Below are 21458 nucleotides of genomic sequence, written 5' to 3' on the forward strand. Positions count from 1 at the left end.
AAATCACGTTTTTTAAAACACATGACATGGTAAGTCACTATTCACTAGTTAAAATACTCTCTTCATTTCAAAATGATCTATTTAAACAAAAAAATTGGTTAAAATATATTTATATTTTCAATGCATATTTTTCAAAGTAATAAAGATAATTTTAACTTTGAAAGAAATTATTTGTGTTTAGTAAATTTTGATTAACTAAAATTTATAGAAATAGTTAATCATAAAATGTATTTATAATCAAAATTTAACATATATTTTAAATATGTGTGAAATCCCAAAACATACATTTTTTTTTGAAACGAATAGTGTATAATTTAGAACCTTTGAACATGTGTCTAAAAAATAGAAATCATGAGTTCCCAATGATGATAATGAAACAAACAAAATAAGCCTTCTTTCTAGTGTTTTGTTTTCTTTTCACATTTAAGAAATGATATTGAATGATTTAGCAATAGTATGAAACTCTTCTTTTAACTCTGACCAAGCAGACTCTGGAGCCTGAGCATTCAGAGTATAGAGCCGGCCACCATTAGCGCAACATACAGCCACGTTATGCCGCCGGAAAGTTGTTGATTCGACTTTGAATTCCAACTCATAGTACTTCAAGTTTCTCTCAGAATCTTGTCTGAGGTTTGCTTCCAGCAAAGTTCCTTTTAAATCTGTTCTTTGACCAGATCTTGTCACTGTTCTCACTATCGCTTCTCCTACTTCCTTTGGCCCTCCAAATGCTTCAATTCTATATATCGCAAACAATACAAAAACCTTCATAAGTCATAACCATAGCTTTCACTTCGTGAAATAGAATGCTAATTGTTTGTTTCATTGTCTTATACGACATGAAAACATGGATGCTCTAAAAATCGGCCTAGGTGCTGCTACATGATAGATCCTAACACTCGTACGTAGCTAATAGGGTGTCTAGACCAACTTATGTGACAGATAAAAAGTACTAGAGAATGTGTTCATATTTGATTATTTTCGAACATTTACTAGATTTACACATTTACAAAACTCTCTTGATCAAAACTAAAGATTACAACCTGAACCATGTGAAATGGAACTATAACTATTTTAGCTAGCTCAAAGTATTTATTTTAGCTCAAAGTTTAGTTAGCTAAATCTTTTATACCAATATTGTCACATACTAGTAACCATATAAACAATGAACGTAATTACCTACTCATGATGATGCTACCCGAAAATATCTAGGAATGATGTGTTTACTTACGAGAAAGTGGGTGAGACAGGGGAGACAATAACACTGACATTGAGCTCTCCGGTCGAACCGGGTGGTCCAAATGCAACAACCGGTTCATTGACGTTTTTCCGGCGAAGGTTTCTAGCCGGAGGAAGGTCTAGAGAAGTCTCCCGCTCTGACTTCTCCGCGGCTCTATATAAGAGTGTCTGGTCTCCAACCCACGTAGACGGATATATAAACTCTATGATTGTAACATAACAATTATCATTAAAATATAAAGATTATTAAATTTGATGAGGAGTAAATAAATAAGTGTTAAGAGAGAGGACTTGCTAACCGAACCCTTCAACCGTGTCCATACATCTTCTATAACCACTGATGGGATAAACTACGTCGAGTTTCAGGTTCCGGCCGAACTCCGGCGATAAACCGAGTACAAAGCTCGTGACTCCTCCGAAGTTCGCACCGATGGCGAGCACAGAGGACGAGCCTATACCAAGAAGTAGCCGCCGGTTGAACTTCTCAGCAAGGGGAGAGAACTCCTCGGCCGGGGAGGTTTTCCGGTCACCGGGGGATTGTTGAGCGATCAAAATGCTGGAGGGTTTGGCATTTTTGAGTGATGATGAGTGAAGAGAGAAGTAAAGTTTTAGAGACATTTCTTGTCCGTTCTTTTAAGGATGTCATCGAGTGTTGCAGACTTCTTATCACTTACGGAGCTAGTTGTTAAACGACAGCGTTTTACATTCGACAGTGATTTAAAACATAATATCATGTTTTGTTACAAAAAGAAGATAATAAATTCAATCAAACTCTAGGAAGTAGGAACTTTGCACTGAAATGAATGAATAGGTGTGGAGCAAGAAGTATAAATCAACATTTATACATATACTTACTATAATTCTAATTAAGTACTAGCAAATGATAGTTGGATTTCTTCTAAAGTTAATCCTTGAGTCTCTGGCACCAAACACCACGTGAATACAATTGTTACTCCACAAACTATTGCTGATATAATAAAAGTTCCTACAAGTTATTTAAACAAAGGTTAATAAATTTTAGCCATATTACTTCATTTAAATAACTAAATCGAAGAAAACCAAAAACATATATACGTTTAGGTTACTTACCGGCTGGGCTCCAAACCAACATAAAATTGAAACAATAGTTGGCAATCCAACCAGTGAACCAATTGGCTATGGTCACTAAACTCCCTGCTAACACCTTTATATCCATTGGAAATATCTGCCAACAAAATTAAAACAATTAGACATATAATAATTAAAAATATATGCCATTTATATTATTTGGATAAAATGAGAAATAATCTCCACAAAGAAAAAAGAATCACCTCAGACATTATAACCCATGGCAACGCTCCCATTCCAAATGCAAACATCATCGTGAATGACTGTAGAATATAAATGGTTATATCTTTACATTTTGACAAATTAACAATAATTGATTAAAAATCATAGAATACAGTTTGTGTAAGTATACTTTGATATAATACAAATTAAATGAATTTAAGTTTTCTTTTGACAAACTATATGATACAGTTAAATAGAATGTACCAACTATCAATTAAACCAAAAATCAAATTGTGAAGAACTTACCAATATTCCGATGAAAGTGAAAACTGGAGTAATGTTTTGAATCTCGGGAACATCTTTAACTCCAAAAGCTACCGCCAATGTAATACAGCTTAAGCATAATCCAAATGCTGAAGCCTGCAAATTCAATTCATTAAATCTATATTTAATTATTGCAGAAAATCGACTGGTTAGCCGTTTAGGCAGCTACGCGATCACTTGAGGTTAAGAAAAACTATAAGCACCATAACGCTGGGCATGCAAGATTATTAAACCAAAGCTCTAATATGAACAAACAAACAAAAAATCAAAAAGTTTCTAACCATAAGAAGTGGTCGTCTCCCCCAGCGATCCACGAGGATTAAACCCAGTAAAGATTTTGGTACCTATGCATGAACGTTGATAAGATATTAGGGTTACGGTGTGAGAAATACCCGAATTAAGATTTATTATACGTACGACGATAAGAGACAACACCGTCATCCCAATCCGAGCAGGAAATCCTGGAAAATAAAAGTGTTAAATTTAAAATATTATCTATTAAAATCTAAGAACATAATAGATTATATTTTTACCGCCAAGTTCAAAAAGAGTGCTTCCATAAGAGCCTATTCCTGACATTCCACATAATTGTTGCAGAAGCATCAAACCTATGCCGATCTGAACATATAATTAGACGAATCCAAACAAAATTTAATAATGTTTTACAGACGTTATATCCAAATATTTAATATATATTTTTGAACGAATGAAAACAAAATTTCTTACCGTAAGTTGATGAGCATATCTCTTTCTGAAAAGACTACGAATGCTGGTATTCGAATTTTGTTTTGAAACTTCTACGGAAATCTACAAAAGTTAATTCTGAAATATGTGAGAATATATATTTACGTGAAACAAAAAGAAACTTTGGTGTGGATGAATATAAAGTGATTCCAAAAGTAATGATTATATGTATGGATACCTTGATTGCGCGAGCTTCTAACATAATATCGTGTCCTTTCCCTCTTAATTTTTGAAGAACAACTTCAACTTCTTCATCGCGACCTTTTTTCGCCTATAAAAAATACTTCCATTAATGTTGTGTGCTTAAGTAGCATATGCTTAAGTTATATGACTAACCAGCCATCTTGGAGACTCAGGTATGAAGAACAAACCAATAACTTGTATCCCACATGGAATAATACCTGGTTGGAAAAAAAATTTAGTCAGATAAATAAATTTCTTATGATAAAATAATCATGGAAAAATGAAACTCGAAGGTGAATGAATAAAGATGAAACTCGAAGGTGAATAAATCACCGATTAAGGCTAGACTTCTCCATGACAAGAAATTTCCAAAGTAATATGCGATTGCTACTCCACAGTTTTGCAACAACTGAAAAGTATTGAAATTATAACTCAGATATAAAAATGATTATATCTAAACCTCGAGCTTTGAATTGGTACATTACCTGATTGCTAAATGTAAAAGCGCCTCTAATATGCTTGGGTGTTACCTCTGCAACATACACAGGAACCTATACAATTTTCAATTCAAGAAAATTAGAATATTTAATGGTCAGGGCTAGAGATTCTTTTCATTGCTTAGATAAGTGTTTTTTTTTTGTTAAGTCAGAGAAGTTTCTTTTACCACATAGCTAATGAGACCAACTCCAATTCCAACAAAAAATCTTCCTAAATCGAGCAAAACGATATCCTGTAGCCAAGCAAATAAAACGGTGATAAATGTATATATAAGTTTATTAAGCTTTCAAAAGTAGTAAGTAAGAATATTAGATGAGTTATGAGGAAACCTTGGCTAGTGCAATTGCAAGCCAACCAGTTATGCAGAATAAATCGGCAAGCCACAACGTCTAAGAAAATAAAACGATGGTGTTTTAGTATTTAAGTTATAATAGTTAAGAGGCATATATAACAAACATGTAAGAAATAAAAGGGTGATTTTCAGAATAGTAGATACTTAACCATTTTATTACCCAAGGCAGATGCAGCTTTGGCGCTGAATATGGCACCGATCATTCCTCCAAATGTCATGAGTGAACCAAACAGTGAAAACTGTACTTTTCAACAGATATATTAATAAGAGAGGTAAATGGATTTTTATGATCATTTTATTTTTATTTTTTTCTAAAAACATGATCGTTTTATATTTTGTCATGTAAGTATCAATTTCAATTTTCACCAAATATATGTAAATGTTATTTTTCGTTTATCCCAACTTTTTTTACTAGTTAGATATAATTAAACATGTACTCACTTGTGCTAGAGAAAGGTCCAAGTCTGTCATAATGGAGGACATTGTATCTGCAGTATATCCCACCTGTATACCATAAAATGAATCAAGTAAAGTATACGAATATAACAAGATACAAGCGTGACTCGTTTTATTTGCAAAACCACCACGAGTTGACCTATAGTTTACGTATGTTGAAAACCTTTTGTCACCTTGACAAAAAAAGAACTTTTGTCAAAAAAAAAAACCTATGTTGAATTCGGTAAAAAAGTCAATATTTAGGTTACTTCTGAAAAGTTAGTAATTTTAATGCATAACCAAAAACATAAATCGATGCAACACTCTAAACCTGTTAATTTTCACAAATGTAATTCTAGCACAAAGTTGGTGTATAAGCATATATATGTTGTTACCGTAAATACTAAATAGTATAGCTTCAATAATTTAATAGATTAGAATTGTGGTCTAGGATTGATCCTAATTATTCAGGAGGTTATAAGAAAAAATATTAATAAAATATTATATTTGAAAACTTATGTTTAAGCAAATTATTTTTTAGTTTTAGAGATTATAGATCAATGTTTAACTTGTCTATGCCCAATACTGGATTTGGTGGAACCACACATAAATAATAATGTTTGATTGGTTTATTTTGAAAATTCCTTCAACTCCAAAGACTATTAATGAACGAGACGATGGGAGCTGGCATTGGCAACCCAAGGTGTCGGTATATCCGTATAAGATAACAAGACAACCAAACACGTAAGATTTCTTTTTCTCTTTTTGGTTACTTAACAAGGGTTCTTACTATTTAAAATAAAAGAAAAATTAACAAAATTAGGAGAGAACATACAAAAGTTCCAATCTAAGAGATTTAAGAACACCATTATCGCTAAAACTGGTTTGTGTTTCTAAATTTTTTTTTCTGTTTTGTCTGATTCCTTAAAAAAAAAGAATCAATCACAGGCTACCACGTGTTAGTGGGATCCGCAAACAGTACAAGAAACAAGACAAAAAAGATTCTTATATTGCAACTTCTGTGACCGGTTTTAGTAAAATCCGCGGGACCCACTCTTTAAAAAACTGGTTTGGGGACGACGATAATCATGGCCTAAGAACCACTTACTAAGTTTATAAGACAACTGTCAATTAAACAATGTTTGAACCGGTTTTAAAAACCTAAAATAATTATAATTATATATTTTTTTTATTTTTTTTAGAAATTGTCACAGATTCTAACCGTTAATGATGCTCTTAGCAACGAGTGCTAGACTTTGTAAACTATATATATATTATATCTGTAGATGCAATATGATTTAGATTTCTAAACCCTTTTAATTAATTTATATATATATATATATGCATGTTGACAAGAAAAAAAAAACATATTTCTTTTTTTATTCTTTCTATCTTGTTTTCAATTTTACTATATGAATTCACTAATCGATCCAAGTAGAAATATTGTTCCCTATCCTACACGGCTGATATAGACACAAGTAGAATAAGTCACGGCTCTGATTGAAACTCGGATTTTTATAACCAAAGTTTGGGGAATGTTTGGTTTTAGTTCTTTTTGCATTAACGAATCCAAAAAATATACGTACGTACATCCACTAACTACGCTAACAGTTGAAAAAGTGACCACGCGGCTAACGCTTTGGTTCTAATAAGAGCTTGCATACATACATATATAGAAAGATAGATAGATATAGAGAGAAATAAAGAGAGATGGGAACATACGGAAACGCCAAAGGTGAAAGAGGCGCAGACAATGATGAAGGTGGAGAAGACAAGAAGCAGAGTTGTTCTTGCCGTCTCTTCCTTATTTGCCAGTAGTAATCCTTTCTCCATATTATTATCTCCCGCCATTTTCTTCAACTCAAAACCCTAGGAACCAGAACAACAGACAAAAATTTCGTGCGGGAGAGAAAAAAAAGAGAGAAAATTTTGAGGAGATGAATGTGTTCTTTCCTTATCTATATATTGATAAAAACTAACTAGTATTGGTTAACCATGGACCAAGATGAAAACAAATAGAAATATCATGCTATGTTGTGATGTAGACGTATCTACCTAATATTGTGTCTAGGTTCATGTTCATTGTTTGTATCAACCAATAACGAGCATACATTCTGACACATTCTTGGGTTATTTTCTGGTCTACGGCTTTAGTTTGTTTTGGCTACAATAACTATTAGCTCATCTAAATATTTGAATAACGTTGTTTTTTGGTGCAAGTAAATAACGTTGTTCCATAATAGATTGTATCAAGTTGCTAATTTATTGACTACAAGACGAGAAGATATCAACTTGAGACACCGTAAGAGTCGAATAAATCAAATGTTAACAGTTTCGTGAAGAGTAACGTAAAGGAAGAGAAAACCATCGAGTCACTCAATCTATATATAGAGTTTGAGATATTCACGTAACAAGTATATATATGTGACTTTTAATTAGAGTCTTGGATTGAACTTAGCATTTATGGCGTACGTCGCTCCGATCGGTTGGATAGAAGTTAACGCAATTCAATCTTAGTTTTCATCAGTAAAACTTTGACCCTCATATGTTGAAACGCCAAGTTTTTTTTTTTGGGTGAAAGTGTTAAGAGAACGCCAACACCAAGTTTTCAATAGCTTGATTCATTGAACCAAGACGCAACACACAACAAGTCTATCAAGAAATGCAATTGAAATCCCACCTAATTATTAAATATTCTCTCTGTTTCAAAAAAAGTACATTTTAAAATTTTAAAATATATTAAAATATATTAATTTTGACTATCAATGTATTTTTTTGCAATTAAATATTTCATATTATTTTTAACCAACATAATTTCAGTTAAACACAATTATTGTTTTTAAAATTCAAAATTTACCATTAGCTAATATATTGAAAATGTTAAAATATATCTTCTTGAAATGACTTTTTTTCTTCTAAAACATGATATTTTTTCGAAACAGAGAGAATGTTAATTTGGTTCGGTTTCACCAGATTCCGGTCAGTTGTTAATACCAAAATTTGTAAATATTAATTCATCTATTTCCAAAAGTAAAATTTTCTAGAGATTATTCTTGTTCTACAAAAATAGATTTTCTAAAGTATTTTTGTATACTTTTGAGAAACATTAACTATGAATTTGATTAAAATTTTATTAGTGTATAGTTATTAGAAAATGTATTGAAAAATAAATTGTAAATTAAATTGTAAACATTTATTATATTTTTAAAAAATGTGAAAACTCCAAAAAAATTTAGAACGGAGAGAGTATATTTTTATCAGTTAATTAAAAATTTGACGAAATTTTCTTCCAAGAAAATATTAAAAGTGCATACATGTATACATACATTAGGCACGTGGGTACACTGTATACGTATGGTTGACTTTTGCACACCGGAGATTAAGGGATTAGGCACGTTGGTGCAAGAGAAGTCACTTAGTGGATCTTGTCCTAAAAAGAGCTAGCAGTCAACATTAGGCTTCAGCTTAAAGTATCTCCAGCTCTTTACTTCTCCAAGCAGACACAATAACACTCTTTTCCCCCGCAGCTCTCGGATCTCAAATAGCGTTTTTAACTTTAGAGGTTGCAAAAGCAAACTCATGAACATCTTCAACTTTTCTTGGAGAAACCAAAGAGGAAAGGTTTCCATCAAAACATCAAGGACGAACATCTCTTCTTATCTGGTAATAATGTTTCTCTTTACCTCTCACTTCTGTCCACATTCTTTCCAATGTTCTTAGATAGGACTCTTGGACTTAACTTATGTCTTAGATTTACATTTTCCTCTGTTTTACTCAGGTTAAGATTAGAGCCAATCACTGAAAGAACTTAGTTTTCTTATGGGGAGATCTTGTTTGCCGAGATGGAGATTAGGAAGGTTAATGGCAGGATTACAACTGATCCTAGGGTTAGTAGTGATCACTGTGAGCCTCTCATGTCTCTATAGATTCCATTCCGCTGGCTACTTCTTGCACAATGAAGACATTTGCCGCACCATCTACACAATCAAACAAGTCAACAACAACGAAGGATTCGACCTAAAGGCGCTGCACGATCGCGTCGATGAAGTCCTCGAAAAGATGGATAACTTGTACGACAAGCTAGAGAAGACGGTAAAGGAAATGGAGAAGAGCAAAGAGGGAAGCAAAAAAGAGATGAAGAAGTTTCTTGAGGAAGAAGTAATGAAGCCGTTTTATCACGCTCACATAGGGTTAAGGCAAATCCGCTTACCAAACCCTCAAGGAATCAGAAACTCAACGGAGAAAGAAGATCCCTTGATCAACAAGTTTCTAATAGAGGAGATAAGGAAGTACATAACCCCAAAGGAGAATCATGTTGGGAAGATGAACATGTTTGGAACTGAGAGAGTTTACAACACAATAGGTCATGCTTGTGTGTTGATGAAGACGGAGCTAGAGAAGTACATGGACTATGACGTTGGAGCGTATTGTGATGATGATTGGAGCTTAGCACAGAAGCTTATGGTTAACGGGTGTGACCCCTTGCCTAGGAGACGGTGCTTGACAAGAGCATCAATGACTTACCAGAAGCCTTATCCCATCAACGAGTCGTTATGGAAGCTTCCTGATGATAGAAACGTGAGGTGGGGGAATTACCAGTGCAGGAACTTTGCGTGCTTGTCAAGTAAAAACCCTAAAAGGGGTTACACAAAATGCACTGGATGTTTTGAGATGGAGAAAGAGAGTACTAAATGGGTCAAGAACAGCACTCTGTTAGCTGATTTCAAGATTGATGATGTTCTGCGAGTGAAGCCAGGTGAGATTAGGATTGGTTTGGATGTTGGTGTTGGGACAGGAACATTTGCAGCGAGAATGAGAGAGAAGAATGTGACTATTGTCACTACTGCTCTCAACTTGGGAGCTCCTTTCAGTGAGATGATTGCGCTGCGAGGTTTGGTCCCTTTGTACATCTCTTTGAACCAGAGGCTGCCGTTTTTCGACAACACTATGGATATGATTCATACTGCTGGGTTAATGGACGGTTGGATCGATCTTCTTCTGATGGATTTCGTGTTGTATGATTGGGATAGAGTGCTGAGACCGGGTGGGTTGCTGTGGATTGATAGATTCTTCTGTAAGAAGAAGGATCTTGATGACTATATGTACATGTTTTTGCAGTTTAGGTACAAGAAACACAAGTGGGCTATTTCGCCTAAGTCAAAGGATGAGGTTTATCTCTCTGCATTGCTTGAGAAACCTCCTCGTGCAATCTAACTACACAAGTTTAAGCTTATATGTTTGTATCAGACATTCTAATTCATTTGATTGTCTAATCTTTGTTTTAATTTGAAAACAATTATAATATTCCCAGCTCTGTTTGATTTTTACTAGTTGAGGATTATCTGACTGAACTTGAAACTGGCGAAAAAGACTTTTATGGAAAATTATAATAAAAACCATAAACATCAGCTGAAGTTACAGAACCAATGGTTCACTACTTAATATACCTCTGGTCAAGCTGTTATCATGCTCCCATGAACTCTTAACACCCTATCATAATCTACTCTAAGTTAAAAGGAGAATGGATTTTTCTAAAAAGACACTAACCCCCATGAGTTGGCGTTTCAACTTGGTACTAGAGAGAGGATTTGAGTCTTGATTCGTCCCATACACATTTGGATTTCTCTGTAGATCGGTAGGTTCTGGGGGCATCGAGGCTGCAAGCTTGTAACTGCTGTGTCTATAAGCTGTGCCACTTCAGCTGGAGGGTACTGCCTCTCTGTGCACATCTGCAAGTCACGAGAAAGTAAAGTTCAATGAAGTACTATGATGATGATGCAGTTTGATCACAGTTTTTGTTATGAGTGATGAACCCAACGCTGTCGAAGGTCAAAAGGCATCTGGGCACAACTTAAGCCAAGCAATTATCTGATTACCTGAATCATGAGCCAAGAGGCAACACACGATGTGATTAGCTCTGCAGGCATTTGAACCTCGTTTTTCTCTGATGAACCATCTTGCGAGATGAAATCGTTGTTAGCCATAGGCTTTGATGCGTCTGAGGAGAGAGATGGGTTTTGATGATGCTCTACGCCGCCGTTTGCATGCTCTTCATGTTTGACCACAGAGCTGCGCAACGGCTGATGTTTGCCAACCATGTCCAAGGCTTCTTGAATCATTTTGATGGCATCTTCTCCTTCCTTCACAGATGATGCAGCCTAGAACCGTAGAGTGACTACAACTTAGCAAAACATATGTATACAAGAGAATACAGGAAAGCGGCTGAATCAAATACCTTGATAGCTGCATCCACCATTGCTTGTGCTCTTGTTTTTGAACCCTTGACAATCTCTACCATCTCAGGCTCCATTTCCTGTCAGACAGTACACTTATTAAGCTAGCTCAAGTTAATCAGAAGGCAGAATATTAACCAACACTATAAGTTAGTCCATTACCTTTTCATCTAAAGCATGCTGTAGTGCAAGTACTCGTTGAATCTCAGCTTCTCGCCCTTTGCTATAATTTATGATATGTGACTGATTGGTCTGATGTGGGCTACTACTAGTGTTTGTTAACACTTTACCATGTAGAATGGGAGCAATCATATCACCCTGTCGAGAATCAATGTGTTATCCATAAGATACACAGAGCATGTGTGACAAGAACTAGTCAATTCCATCTTCCTTTACCTGGTTCAGAGATTGATTCATGGAGAAGTCGATATTCTCAAGTCCGCATGGAGGGAATATAACAGACACACCACTTAGCTGTGCTTCTTTCTTTATGGACAAGCACTTATCAACTTGCCTCCTCAGACCCTCTGGCATGTATTCCAACGGATTTAAAGGCATACAATCAATGTCCTGTTAAAAAAAAAGGTGACGTTCAAACGACCTGAGACTTTATTTATCTATAAATCAAAATATTTTGGAAAGTGTGAATTACTTTAACTAACTCAACGCCCACGTCGTCGAACAGAACGTTGCATTGGCTATGGTCAACAGTGAGGATCTTCCCATCATGAATCTCTCGTGTTTTGGGATGGATGGCAATGACTCTATTCCCAACTGCTAATGGCCGAGCCAAATCTGTAGGAAGCCCTTCCCTTGCACCTGTTCGAAGCTCTGTGTAATGCTTTCTCACAGACTCACGGTACTGTTTGAGTTTCTCCCTCTCCTCCTGTAAAAATCTCTCGGAGAATCTTCGCGGTCTACCAAGAGAGCTGCAAGAAAGATAGAAAGAGCAACCTTTTTTAAAATCTACCTATATTCTCTGGGGGCATTTCTATCTACAAACTTGAGCAAACCTTTTAATGACGCTCCACTCAAGACGAGTAAGTCTAGGAATGTGACCAAGTCCTACGTGATTTAGGTAATCGACAAACTCCATCTTTGCAAACCAGGGATGGTCGATGGCACTATAAAACCATTCGAACATGCACCTTCGACGTGCCAAGGGATGCGATAGGGAAGTAGAAAGCTTATCCTTTAATAGCAACTCATGTTCTGAAAGAGATCTTGAGCTACGAGAAGCTTTATGAATGGTTTCAGAAGATTTATTATCCCTTTCCTGTAAGCTTTTCTTCAGACTCATCTTACGCCTGTTAGGAGGCTTCTGCGGTAAACTGGCTGGACCCGAATCAGAAACTTCTTTAGTTGTTGCCACTTCTACTACATCCATCGCAGATCTTTTCTTATCGCTCGTTGTAGTAGCTTCCTCCAACTCCTTAGCAACTTTCAACTGTTTTGACTGTGGGGGGAGGACTTGACCAGAGCGTTTAGTTCTAAGCGAAGACTTCATATTAACGTCTTCTTGAGCCAATTCCTTCTAACACAATAAACCAAATTATATGAGTTAGTGTTTTCTTCAGAAGCACAAACTTGAATATCTCGAACTTGATTAAAAGGATAGTAATCACAAGATCAGAGATTTAACTAGGATTAAAAGCTAATGCACAAATATGGCAATTTAGAAGTCAAGACATAGATAATACCTGCTTGTTTGTGGATTTCTTCCGAGTAGATTCATGTGGAGTTTCATCCCATAGCTTCTGAAAATTAAAAACACAATTCATATATTTAGAGCTAAGGATGCCTAGAAGAAAGTGAATAGGAAACTGATAGAACTATCTTCTTGCTAACCTTTGGTTTCCGTTTTCTTTTTGAACTGCCACTAGTAGGCTCCGGTTCAGGCTTCTCCGTGGGAACAGCGTTACAATCAGTGGATAGTTGCCTTGAAGATTTTGGTTTTCTACTGTAAGCAACGTTCCCAATAGCAGAAATTGCATGAAGGAGACTATCATCTGGTTCTGAATCTGCTTTTTCCCCATGACTATCATCTGGTGAGCTAGATTTCTCGTCCATGTCGTTTTCTATTCTCTCTTCCTTCAACTGAGCAGAAGATTCTGGACCCAATGTAATATAGTACAATATTAGGTGAGCCAATCCGCATACTCATTGAGAAAAAAAAAAGATAAATTTTCAGTTAAAATTGGGTGCAATGGTTAAAATTGCATAAAGCTCACCTGATTCCATCAAAGCTCCCGGAAGCAATGAAGCTGACAAATCAGCTAAGGCTTGCAGAGCATCAAATTCATCTACACAGGAAAAATACATCCCATTATATGTATAGCACTTAGTTTAAATGAACAATGCAGAAAACATAATCAATCAAATCTCACAACAGTAAGATTAATGTTTTTTTATACCTCCGGAAGTAAATTTGTTGTCCTTTTCTTTTGGGCTGCGCGGTGAATATGTCCCTCTTGAGGCACCAACACCTGCCTTTCGTCTCTTTGATTTAATCCTGCTCCCCTCAGTGGCACTGCATGCCCCACCGTTGTCATCAGAATCATTACACTCGGCTTCTTCGACTTTGACTCTTTTCTTGTAGACCCTTTTAACCTTCCGTGGAGCCTCCATTTCGCCAACTCCTTCCACATCCTCTCTATCAGATTCAAGCTTCTTTTCTCGGCTAGCTTTCCTCGTTCGCGACTGGTCAAAGGACAAAGTTGAGAAGTGTTTTTTTCAGTAAATAAATAAATAAAAGGATAACTGCTTTAAGGTTTCTAGGGCTCGAGAGTTCACCATTTTCCCCCAGCTCTTTATTGGCGAGTTGTCGCTGGGTTCTGTTCTTTTATTAGGTGATTCAGACACTTGTGGAGACCCTTCCCTTCTGGATGCGTCTGTTAACGTCAATCCTAAAAAATGTGCAGCAACATCATCATTGGCATCAAGTTGCTTTCTGGCTCTTTTATTTCGTGGAGTAGCGCCTTCCCCATCATCCCGTGAAGTCTGTACAGGAACCCGAGGTGTACGTTTGCCAGTGGCACGTCGATGAGTTCCTACATGATCTTAATAATCAAATTTACACATTCTTGAACATATACTAGTGATGAGTTAATACAGCGTAGGCGCTTTACCATTAGCTCGTGCTTGTTTCAAAAACTTGAGACATCCATCAGTTGAAGCAACGGGATGTTGCGTATCATCTTCCTCTCGAGAATCACTAAGCTGAGGTTTTGGGCGTTTGCGCTTTTGCTGTTTCCTCGGTGCTTCTGGTACATCATGGCCTTCTCCTTCACTGCCACTCCCTTCCTAGAATAAGACCATAAGAATGTGATACACACCAGTCTACATAACTTTTATTAAATACAAAAACTGACCCAACAGATTGCTACATAGGGTAACACAAAACTCAGAGTTTGATAGTTTTCACTGTCTACTCACACATTTTCAACCACAAAATTTCATTTCTCATCTACTGTCATTTCAACGAATGTCATTGTTGTGCCAGCCGTAGTTAAATAGAATGCTCACCATGACAGTGTAATGATCGGTCATCATAGCAATAAGGCCAGCTACAGAGGCAGTTCCTTCCGGAAGAGATAAATAAGCCTGTAAGAGGAAGCTAATCTTATGAATGCAAAGCTATCTAACTCCAACTGAGATAAAAAGAAGTATTGACTCGTACCTTATTCATGTTAAAAAGAGCTTCCACCATGTCAACAGACCTGCTATTCCGAATAGCAGCAGCCACCTAGACAAAAAAAAGTCTTCAAAACTCTGAGACCAACTCAAATAAAGGAATGTGCGTGAAGGAGATAACTTTACCTTTCTCCAGTCCTGTCCGTACTTTCGGTAGTAGTCATAGAAACGCTCAAGCTCTGCTTTAGTCCACTGAGGTCCCAGTTTATCAGAAAATTTCGTCTTCTACAATGAGCAAAAGCAAAACCATAGTTAAATAACACATCTGAGTAAATAACATGTCATTCAACATTCAAGAACACACTCACACGCTGCTTATTTTTTCTGGAGCTCCCAGCATCCTTTCTCGGCGAGGGTTCGTTGGTGAAACGCTTGTTCACACTCCTCGACTTCCTAACCGCCGGTGCCATCTGCAGGTGTTTCTCTGACCAAAGTATTTTAATTAGTTAGAAACTAATAAGAGTCAATATGCAATTGTTTAAAAAAAAGACAACTTTAAACTGATAAACAAACTTGTCTTCCTCTAAAGCATAAGCCATTTTACCCAAAAATATAAAAAAAAAATCAAAATTTTAGTTTAAATTAAAAAAAAAAAAATTCAACAACTAAATTCTTGGATCATGCGATAAGCACTGTTGGGGGAAAAGACGAAAATCAGAATCAGATTCAACATTGGGTGTTCAAAAACCTAAAAGTAACCAACTTCAAGTAATTAAAAAAAATAAAATCATTCACAAAGGAGCAAACTTTCGATGAAAATATGTTAAAGAGATGAAATGGAACTAGATTCAAACCCCCCCACGCGGCTATACAACGAAGAGCTTAGTAGAGAATCGATTGAAGGAGAAAAAGGAAAACACTTTGAAAATCCCTAATCGAAAACAGATCCATAGACGATTTCACTCACCAGTTACGTGACTTGGAGAAGGACTAAACGCATAGAAAGCGAAACGCAGTAGTCCGGAAAGCAGGAGCCTTTTACTTTCAAAAAGAGAGAGAGAGAGATCGATTGAGAAATTTGAAACCAAGGGTTTTAGAGAGAGAAGAAAAAAAAAAGATAAGAGAAAGATAGAATTAGGGAAAGAAAATGTGAAGAGATGTTGCCGCGAAACTTGAATAGAAATACCTCTTTCGCCAATAGAAATCCCCATTTGTCATTTTTTCCAATTTTTCTATTTATTTTCTTCGTTTATTCTGCAACCGGCAATTCTACTATCTACGTCACTCCAAACCATTTTATAAAATCGATATTCGATAATACGCCATGTTAAAGATCTTTTGTAATATTTTTCTTCGTTATCTGCAAAATTTGTATTTTTGGAGTTCGAACCGCATATTTCATGGTATAGAAACATTAATGAACTAATAATCAAATAGTTAGACTAAAGGGACTTTCACATTTTCTACCTTTATTTTGTTTCACTCTTTTGAACAATTTTGTTTTTGGTTTCACTCTAAATATCAGATGTTAGTACAAGTGTGATCATGAACGTCCACGTAGACTATACGATTTATACACCGTTCATCTTAGTTTCACTTGGAGTGGGTTGTGGTATCGGAAGCAGAGGATCATATTTAAAAATACGATAATTTTGTTCTGAACGTTTTGAATAATTACGATATTACGGCTACGAAAAATATTACGTAAACGATTTTATAGTCGATAATTTTATCACCATATGAAAATACATGTCTTACTGTGCCACTCCAAAATCGATGCATGAAATACATGTTCGGTGGTACACCTTGCACCACTGAAGATTTTTTGTAGCTATTTTTCTTTTTAATATATATAATTTACATTTTCTGAGATTTAAACCCTAAACTTGCCGATCTAAAAGCATCAATGAATCAGTCGAACCAGTGGATTAAGGCACTTGCATAAATTAAGAGAATTCAGAAATTAATAAAAATTTATGTCAGAATTATTTAGTATCTCTACAGTTTATGAAATTAGGGTAATTGACTACTCAATTAATTATGCTTTTTTCATGCATATAGGCCCCAATTTCCCAAGATATAATATCAACTTGGTGGACATGAATTTTAGCAATTAGTTATGGTATACAGTTTACTGTATACTGTCGTTTTATACGGGCTCAAATTTTTGTTCTTGGTTAGTTGCTATAAACAGTGAAATATAAATGGGCCGGGCCTTTCAATTTGTATGCTATTAATAATAATTTACACAAGATTTATAAATGTAAGGGTTGGTTTGCAATTTGTCACTAGTTAGTTCATTATCATCTCCTCTTCCAAGTCGTTGTGTGATTCTCCTGCCATCGCCGGCGATGACTCCTCTAACCCTTTCCTCGCCGTCCCTGAACCGCCTCCTTTTCCTCACCTCCCGCTACTCTCGCTCTCTTTTTCTCCGAAATTTCAGTTCCCTCCCTTTGATCCACCGTAAACTACCGCGCAACCATCTCCTCGGCGCGAGGTGCGAAGCTAGTAGCAGCTTCACCGCGAAGTCTTCCAAAGAGATTCGGAAGGCTCGAGCCGAAGCAGTTGTGGACGAGAAGCTCACCGCGCTCCGGCAGCAGTTTTCTAAGCCGGGCGTTGGAATCGATGCTTACATCATCCCTTCACAAGATGCTCATCAGGTTTGATTTTTCTTTAAACCAATTCTTGATTCAAACGAGAACTTGAAACTAGGTTTCCTGCTGCTTCTGCACGTTATTACAGTTAGCTCAATGTATTTCATGAACGTATGTCTTTGTTTCTCTGGACATTAGTGTGTTGTTTCTTCTGCGGTTAATGTTGTTGTTTGAGATGTCTCCGTGAAAGGTTAGATCTTTAGGAGCTTATGATCTTCTATGTGTGTATTTTCTGTGAAATTAAGTTTAGGGATGTGAGTTTTGATTAACTGATGATTCAAACGTGGACGTTCTGGAAGATTTGAAATTAAGTTTCCTGCGTTTTTTCTTGCGCGTTATTACATTTAGCTCAATGTGTTTCAAGAACTTATTATGTCTTTGTTTCTCTAGACATTTATGTGTTATTCTTCTGCGGTTGATGTTGTTGTTTGAGATGTCTCGGTGAAAGTTTAGATTTCTAGGAGCTTAAGATCTTCTTTGTATGTATTTTCTGTGAAATCATTGATTAGCTTGAGATTAGACATTGTGATGTGATTACTGATGATTCAAACGAGGACGTTCTGGTAGATTTTGAAATTAAGTTCCTTGCGCTTTGTTGCTCGTTATTACAGTTAGCTCATGTGTTTCATGAACATATGTCACTGTTTCTTGACATTCTGCTATGAGTAATGTGCTGTTATTTGAGATGTATGTGTAAAGTTTAGATCTTTAGGATCAAAAATTTGTTCTGCTTCTAAGTTGGATCCATAAAATTCGTGGGTGTGTTTCATTTAACGGCTTGACTGTGATTTTGTCTTCGTATTGGTGCTAGAGCGAGTTTATCGCAGAATGCTATGCGAGGAGGGCTTTTATATCAGGGTTTACTGGAAGTGCTGGTACTGCTGTTGTCACTAAGGATAAGGCTGCTCTGTGGACAGATGGCCGCTATTTTCTTCAGGTTTTTAATCATAATCCATTTGAAAATCTCTTGATTGCCGTCTTCTACAGACATTTGAAAAGGATAATGTTTTTCTTTGTTTAAAGGCGGAGAAGCAATTAAACTCTAGTTGGACTCTCATGCGTGCTGGTAATCCGGGAGTCCCTACTGCAAGTGAATGGGTAGCTGATGTTTTGGCTTCTGGTGGAAGAGTTGGTATTGATCCTGTAAGCTACTTCGAATCTTCTTAAGGCTTTTCTTTTTCCCTTGCGTCCTTGTTTGCTTATTAATTGACATAGAGCGTGTGATAAAGTACCAACCAGTGAATTTAGAAAACATTAATACAAATGAATTATTTTTAAGAAAATTTGGTGTTATTTGTTTGTAATTTGTATTTACAATACTTTGTGATTCATGAAGGGAGCAGTTCCTTTTTTCTGCCGATGCAGCTGAGGAACTGAAGGAGGCTATAGCAAAGAAGAACCATGAATTGGTTTACCTCTACAATGTAAACCTTGTGGATGAAATATGGAAGGACTCGAGGCCAAAGCCTCCAAGCAAACAAATAAGGGTACATGACTTGAAGTATGCTGGTGTAGACGTGGCATCGAAATTGTTATCTCTGAGAAATGCTATTATGGATGCTGGCGCATCTGCCATAGTGATATCCATGCTTGATGAGATTGCATGGGTGCTTAATCTGGTAATACTCCTGATCTATATAGTACCGTGGTCACTGTACTAATTGCAGTTTTTTATCCACTTAGTAACCAAAGCATTGATATTGTATTGTGCCTCTTTTTATTTCCAGAGAGGGAGCGATGTTCCACATTCACCTGTTATGTACTCATATCTGATTGTAGAGGTTGACCAAGCCCAGCTCTTTGTAGATGATTCCAAAGTAAATGAGGAGGTGAAAGATCATTTGAAGAACGCAGGAATTGAACTTAGACCTTATGATTCCATTCTTCAAGAAATAGATAGGTAAGGATTTGATTATACCTTTCAGTGAAATAAAAATTCTTCCTGCTCTATTCAGAATGGTACTTTGACTCACTTTGAGTTTTATCAGTCTGGCAGCACGAGGAGCTCAGCTCTTGATGGATCCATCAACCCTCAACGTAGCTATCATTAGTACCTACAAATCTGCGTGTGAGAATTATTCGAGTAAGCCCGAAAGCAAAGAAAAATTTACTGATGGCTCCAGCACGAAACCCTCTGGCATTTACATGCAGTCTCCTATCTCCTGGTCAAAAGCCATTAAAAATGATGCCGAGCTACAGGGAATGAAGAACTCTCACTTGAGGTAAAAAGGGACTCGTTGCAATACCATGTTCCCTAATTCAACTGCGTTTAGAGGATTTCAATGATCTATATTCTAAGCACATATTATGCAGGGATGCTGCTGCTCTAGCTCATTTCTGGGCCTGGCTGGAAGAAGAAGTGCACAAGAATGAGAACCTTACGGAGGTAGATGTCGCTGACAGGCTCCTGGAGTTCCGTTCAGTGCAGGATGGGTTTATGGATACAAGCTTCGATACGATAAGTGGTATGGTTATTGTCATCCTTACTACTGGAGCAAATGGAGAATATATATTCAGTGACTGATGTGTACTCCTTTCCCCAAATTATTCCTGCAGGTTCCGGTGCAAATGGAGCTATTATACATTATAAACCAGAGCCAGAGAGCTGCAGTCGTGTAGACCCTCAAAAACTTTTCTTACTCGATAGTGGAGCTCAGTATGTCGATGGAACAACAGATATCACCAGAACGGCACATTTTAGTGAACCTTCTGCCCGAGAAAAAGAATGTTTCACCCGAGTTTTGCAGGTGTGAGATTTGAACAGACAGAGCTTTGCTGGATGCCTTTGTCTGATTATTTTTTTGGGTTGTAGGGTCATATAGCTCTTGATCAAGCCGTGTTCCCAGAAGGTACTCCTGGTTTTGTACTGGATGGGTTTGCACGCTCCTCTCTATGGAAAATCGGACTTGATTACCGCCATGGTAAACTCTATTCTGCCTTTTGAACTGTCTTCGCAGGAAGGAACTCATGTTGATCTGATATTTTGTCTGCCTAACAGGGACAGGACACGGTGTAGGTGCTGCACTCAACGTGCATGAAGGTCCTCAAAGTATTAGCTTTCGGTATGGAAACATGACTCCTATTCAGAGTGGTATGATAGTAAGCAATGAACCAGGATATTATGAAGACCATGCTTTTGGAATCAGAATTGAGGTGCGACTTGATTACTAGACCATGATTGTCGTTATAAGATGTATCAGATTAGTTAGTTAACAATTGTATGGCTTGCTTTTGCAGAATCTCCTTCATGTGAAAGATGCTGAAACACCAAACCGCTTTGGTGGTGCTACGTACCTTGGATTTGAGAAGCTTACATTCTTCCCCATTCAGGTACATAGTGAATTATAAATCATTCTAGCTTTTCTTTGTATCTTTATCTCACGCAATTCTCGCTCACTATATGATGCAGACAAAGATGGTTGATGTTTCATTACTATCTCATGCTGAGATCGACTGGCTTAATAGCTACCACGCTGAAGTCTGGGAAAAGGTTAGTCCACACAGAGAACCTACATGTGCCTAGCAAGCCAAGATCATATCAACGCATGGCTTTACTTTTACTTACAGCATCAGTTGTTTAACCCGTCGATGTATCCTTGGCAGGTTTCACCTTTGTTAGAAGGTCCTACTCAACAATGGCTCTGGAACAACACTCGTCCCTTAGCCAAACCATGATCGAACCAAACCAAGTGTTATTCCCACTTGCAAGCTCAGTAGACTTGATCCTTTATTAGGATTAAAACCAAAATCTACATCTTCCCCATGTGGTTTGTGTAAAATTACAAAATGTAATACTATTCATGTAAGTTTACAAAAAAAGTCCCGCTTTTATTAGTAATCTCTAATTAACACAATAACTCTTCCAAATGCTCAATTTAAACCCAAAAACCTCTCTTG

General features: G+C 36.6%; 5 protein-coding genes across 7 annotated transcripts; 2 read left to right on the plus strand and 3 right to left on the minus strand.

Moving 5' to 3' along the window:
• Positions 1–272: 272 nt before the first annotated feature.
• LOC125609139 (psbP domain-containing protein 7, chloroplastic-like) lies at positions 273–1882 on the minus strand. Its single transcript, XM_048780151.1, has 3 exons — positions 1536–1882; positions 1229–1439; positions 273–736 (listed from the first exon to the last, which is right to left on the minus strand). Exons 1-3 carry the CDS (start codon positions 1852–1854, stop codon positions 424–426), a joined length of 843 nt encoding a protein of 280 aa, XP_048636108.1. The 5' UTR covers positions 1855–1882; the 3' UTR covers positions 273–423.
• A 35-nt stretch (positions 1883–1917) lies between these two features.
• LOC125574947 (sugar transporter ERD6-like 12) lies at positions 1918–7214 on the minus strand. Of its 2 annotated transcripts, none has more exons than XM_048780150.1 (17): positions 6764–7214; positions 5048–5110; positions 4756–4845; positions 4584–4643; positions 4421–4486; positions 4242–4307; positions 4090–4165; positions 3910–3974; positions 3752–3844; positions 3556–3636; positions 3363–3447; positions 3247–3290; positions 3111–3173; positions 2812–2925; positions 2547–2606; positions 2326–2440; positions 1918–2155 (listed from the first exon to the last, which is right to left on the minus strand). In XM_048780150.1, the coding sequence occupies exons 1-17, from the start codon at positions 6890–6892 to the stop codon at positions 2103–2105; spliced, it is 1323 nt and encodes a 440-aa protein (XP_048636107.1). In that variant the 5' UTR covers positions 6893–7214; the 3' UTR covers positions 1918–2102. The 2 variants fall into 2 exon arrangements, with proteins under 2 accessions (XP_048636107.1, XP_048636106.1); XM_048780149.1 differs by having other exon boundaries at positions 1918–2221.
• A 236-nt stretch (positions 7215–7450) lies between these two features.
• On the plus strand, positions 7451–10382 carry LOC106407842 (probable methyltransferase At1g29790). Its single transcript, XM_048780148.1, has 2 exons — positions 7451–8704; positions 8820–10382. Exon 2 carries the CDS (start codon positions 8861–8863, stop codon positions 10253–10255), a length of 1395 nt encoding a protein of 464 aa, XP_048636105.1. The 5' UTR covers positions 7451–8704; positions 8820–8860; the 3' UTR covers positions 10256–10382.
• Positions 10383–10400: 18 nt separating this feature from the next.
• Positions 10401–16133, minus strand: LOC125609137 (protein ALWAYS EARLY 2-like). 2 transcript variants are annotated; one of them, XM_048780145.1, is made up of 18 exons: positions 15875–16133; positions 15276–15391; positions 15094–15192; positions 14954–15019; positions 14800–14877; positions 14403–14577; positions 14068–14324; positions 13689–13974; positions 13506–13577; positions 13123–13385; positions 12975–13031; positions 12288–12808; positions 11927–12203; positions 11671–11844; positions 11437–11592; positions 11277–11354; positions 10918–11199; positions 10401–10770 (listed from the first exon to the last, which is right to left on the minus strand). In XM_048780145.1, the coding sequence occupies exons 1-18, from the start codon at positions 16116–16118 to the stop codon at positions 10606–10608; spliced, it is 3366 nt and encodes a 1121-aa protein (XP_048636102.1). In that variant the 5' UTR covers positions 16119–16133; the 3' UTR covers positions 10401–10605. The 2 variants fall into 2 exon arrangements, with proteins under 2 accessions (XP_048636102.1, XP_048636103.1); XM_048780146.1 differs by having other exon boundaries at positions 12288–12805; positions 15875–16083.
• Positions 16134–17187: 1054 nt separating this feature from the next.
• Positions 17188–21395, plus strand: LOC125609138 (aminopeptidase P2). Its single transcript, XM_048780147.1, has 13 exons — positions 17188–17567; positions 18373–18498; positions 18585–18704; positions 18905–19180; positions 19289–19461; positions 19550–19783; positions 19875–20026; positions 20118–20308; positions 20374–20482; positions 20560–20714; positions 20799–20891; positions 20971–21051; positions 21165–21395. Exons 1-13 carry the CDS (start codon positions 17259–17261, stop codon positions 21234–21236), a joined length of 2091 nt encoding a protein of 696 aa, XP_048636104.1. The 5' UTR covers positions 17188–17258; the 3' UTR covers positions 21237–21395.
• The last annotated feature ends 63 nt before the right edge of the window (positions 21396–21458 follow it).

This window comes from Brassica napus, chromosome A5 (genome assembly GCF_020379485.1).
Source record: "Brassica napus cultivar Da-Ae chromosome A5, Da-Ae, whole genome shotgun sequence".
NCBI classification, from domain to species: Eukaryota; Viridiplantae; Streptophyta; class Magnoliopsida; order Brassicales; family Brassicaceae; genus Brassica; species Brassica napus.

Bases quoted from the DNA above. Each gene is read 5' to 3' on its own strand.
- LOC125609139 (XM_048780151.1), bottom strand. From the start codon at position 1,854: ATGTCTCTAAAACTTTACTTCTCTCTTCACTCATCATCACTCAAAAAT. The intron at 1,440-1,535 runs GTTAGCAAGTCC...TTACAATCATAG, and splicing joins GGACACGGTTGAAGGGTTCG to AGTTTATATATCCGTCTACG. The intron at 737-1,228 runs GTAAGTAAACAC...TGCGATATATAG, and splicing joins CCTGTCTCACCCACTTTCTC to AATTGAAGCATTTGGAGGGC.
- LOC125609137 (XM_048780145.1), bottom strand. From the start codon at position 16,118: ATGGGGATTTCTATTGGCGAAAGAGGTATTTCTATTCAAGTTTCGCGG. The intron at 14,578-14,799 runs GTGAGCATTCTA...GTCTTATTCTAG, and splicing joins CCGATCATTACACTGTCATG to GAAGGGAGTGGCAGTGAAGG. The intron at 11,593-11,670 runs GTAAAGGAAGAT...GATTCTCGACAG, and splicing joins TGAATCAATCTCTGAACCAG to GGTGATATGATTGCTCCCAT.
- LOC106407842 (XM_048780148.1), top strand. From the start codon at position 8,861: ATGGGGAGATCTTGTTTGCCGAGATGGAGATTAGGAAGGTTAATGGCA.
- LOC125609138 (XM_048780147.1), top strand. From the start codon at position 17,259: ATGACTCCTCTAACCCTTTCCTCGCCGTCCCTGAACCGCCTCCTTTTC. The intron at 17,568-18,372 runs GTTTGATTTTTC...TATTGGTGCTAG, and splicing joins CTTCACAAGATGCTCATCAG to AGCGAGTTTATCGCAGAATG. The intron at 21,052-21,164 runs GTTAGTCCACAC...TATCCTTGGCAG, and splicing joins ACGCTGAAGTCTGGGAAAAG to GTTTCACCTTTGTTAGAAGG.
- LOC125574947 (XM_048780149.1), bottom strand. From the start codon at position 6,892: ATGGCGGGAGATAATAATATGGAGAAAGGATTACTACTGGCAAATAAG. The intron at 3,174-3,246 runs GTACGTATAATA...GTTCATGCATAG, and splicing joins CGGTGTTGTCTCTTATCGTC to GTACCAAAATCTTTACTGGG. The intron at 2,607-2,811 runs GTAAGTTCTTCA...TATATTCTACAG, and splicing joins TCACTTTCATCGGAATATTG to TCATTCACGATGATGTTTGC.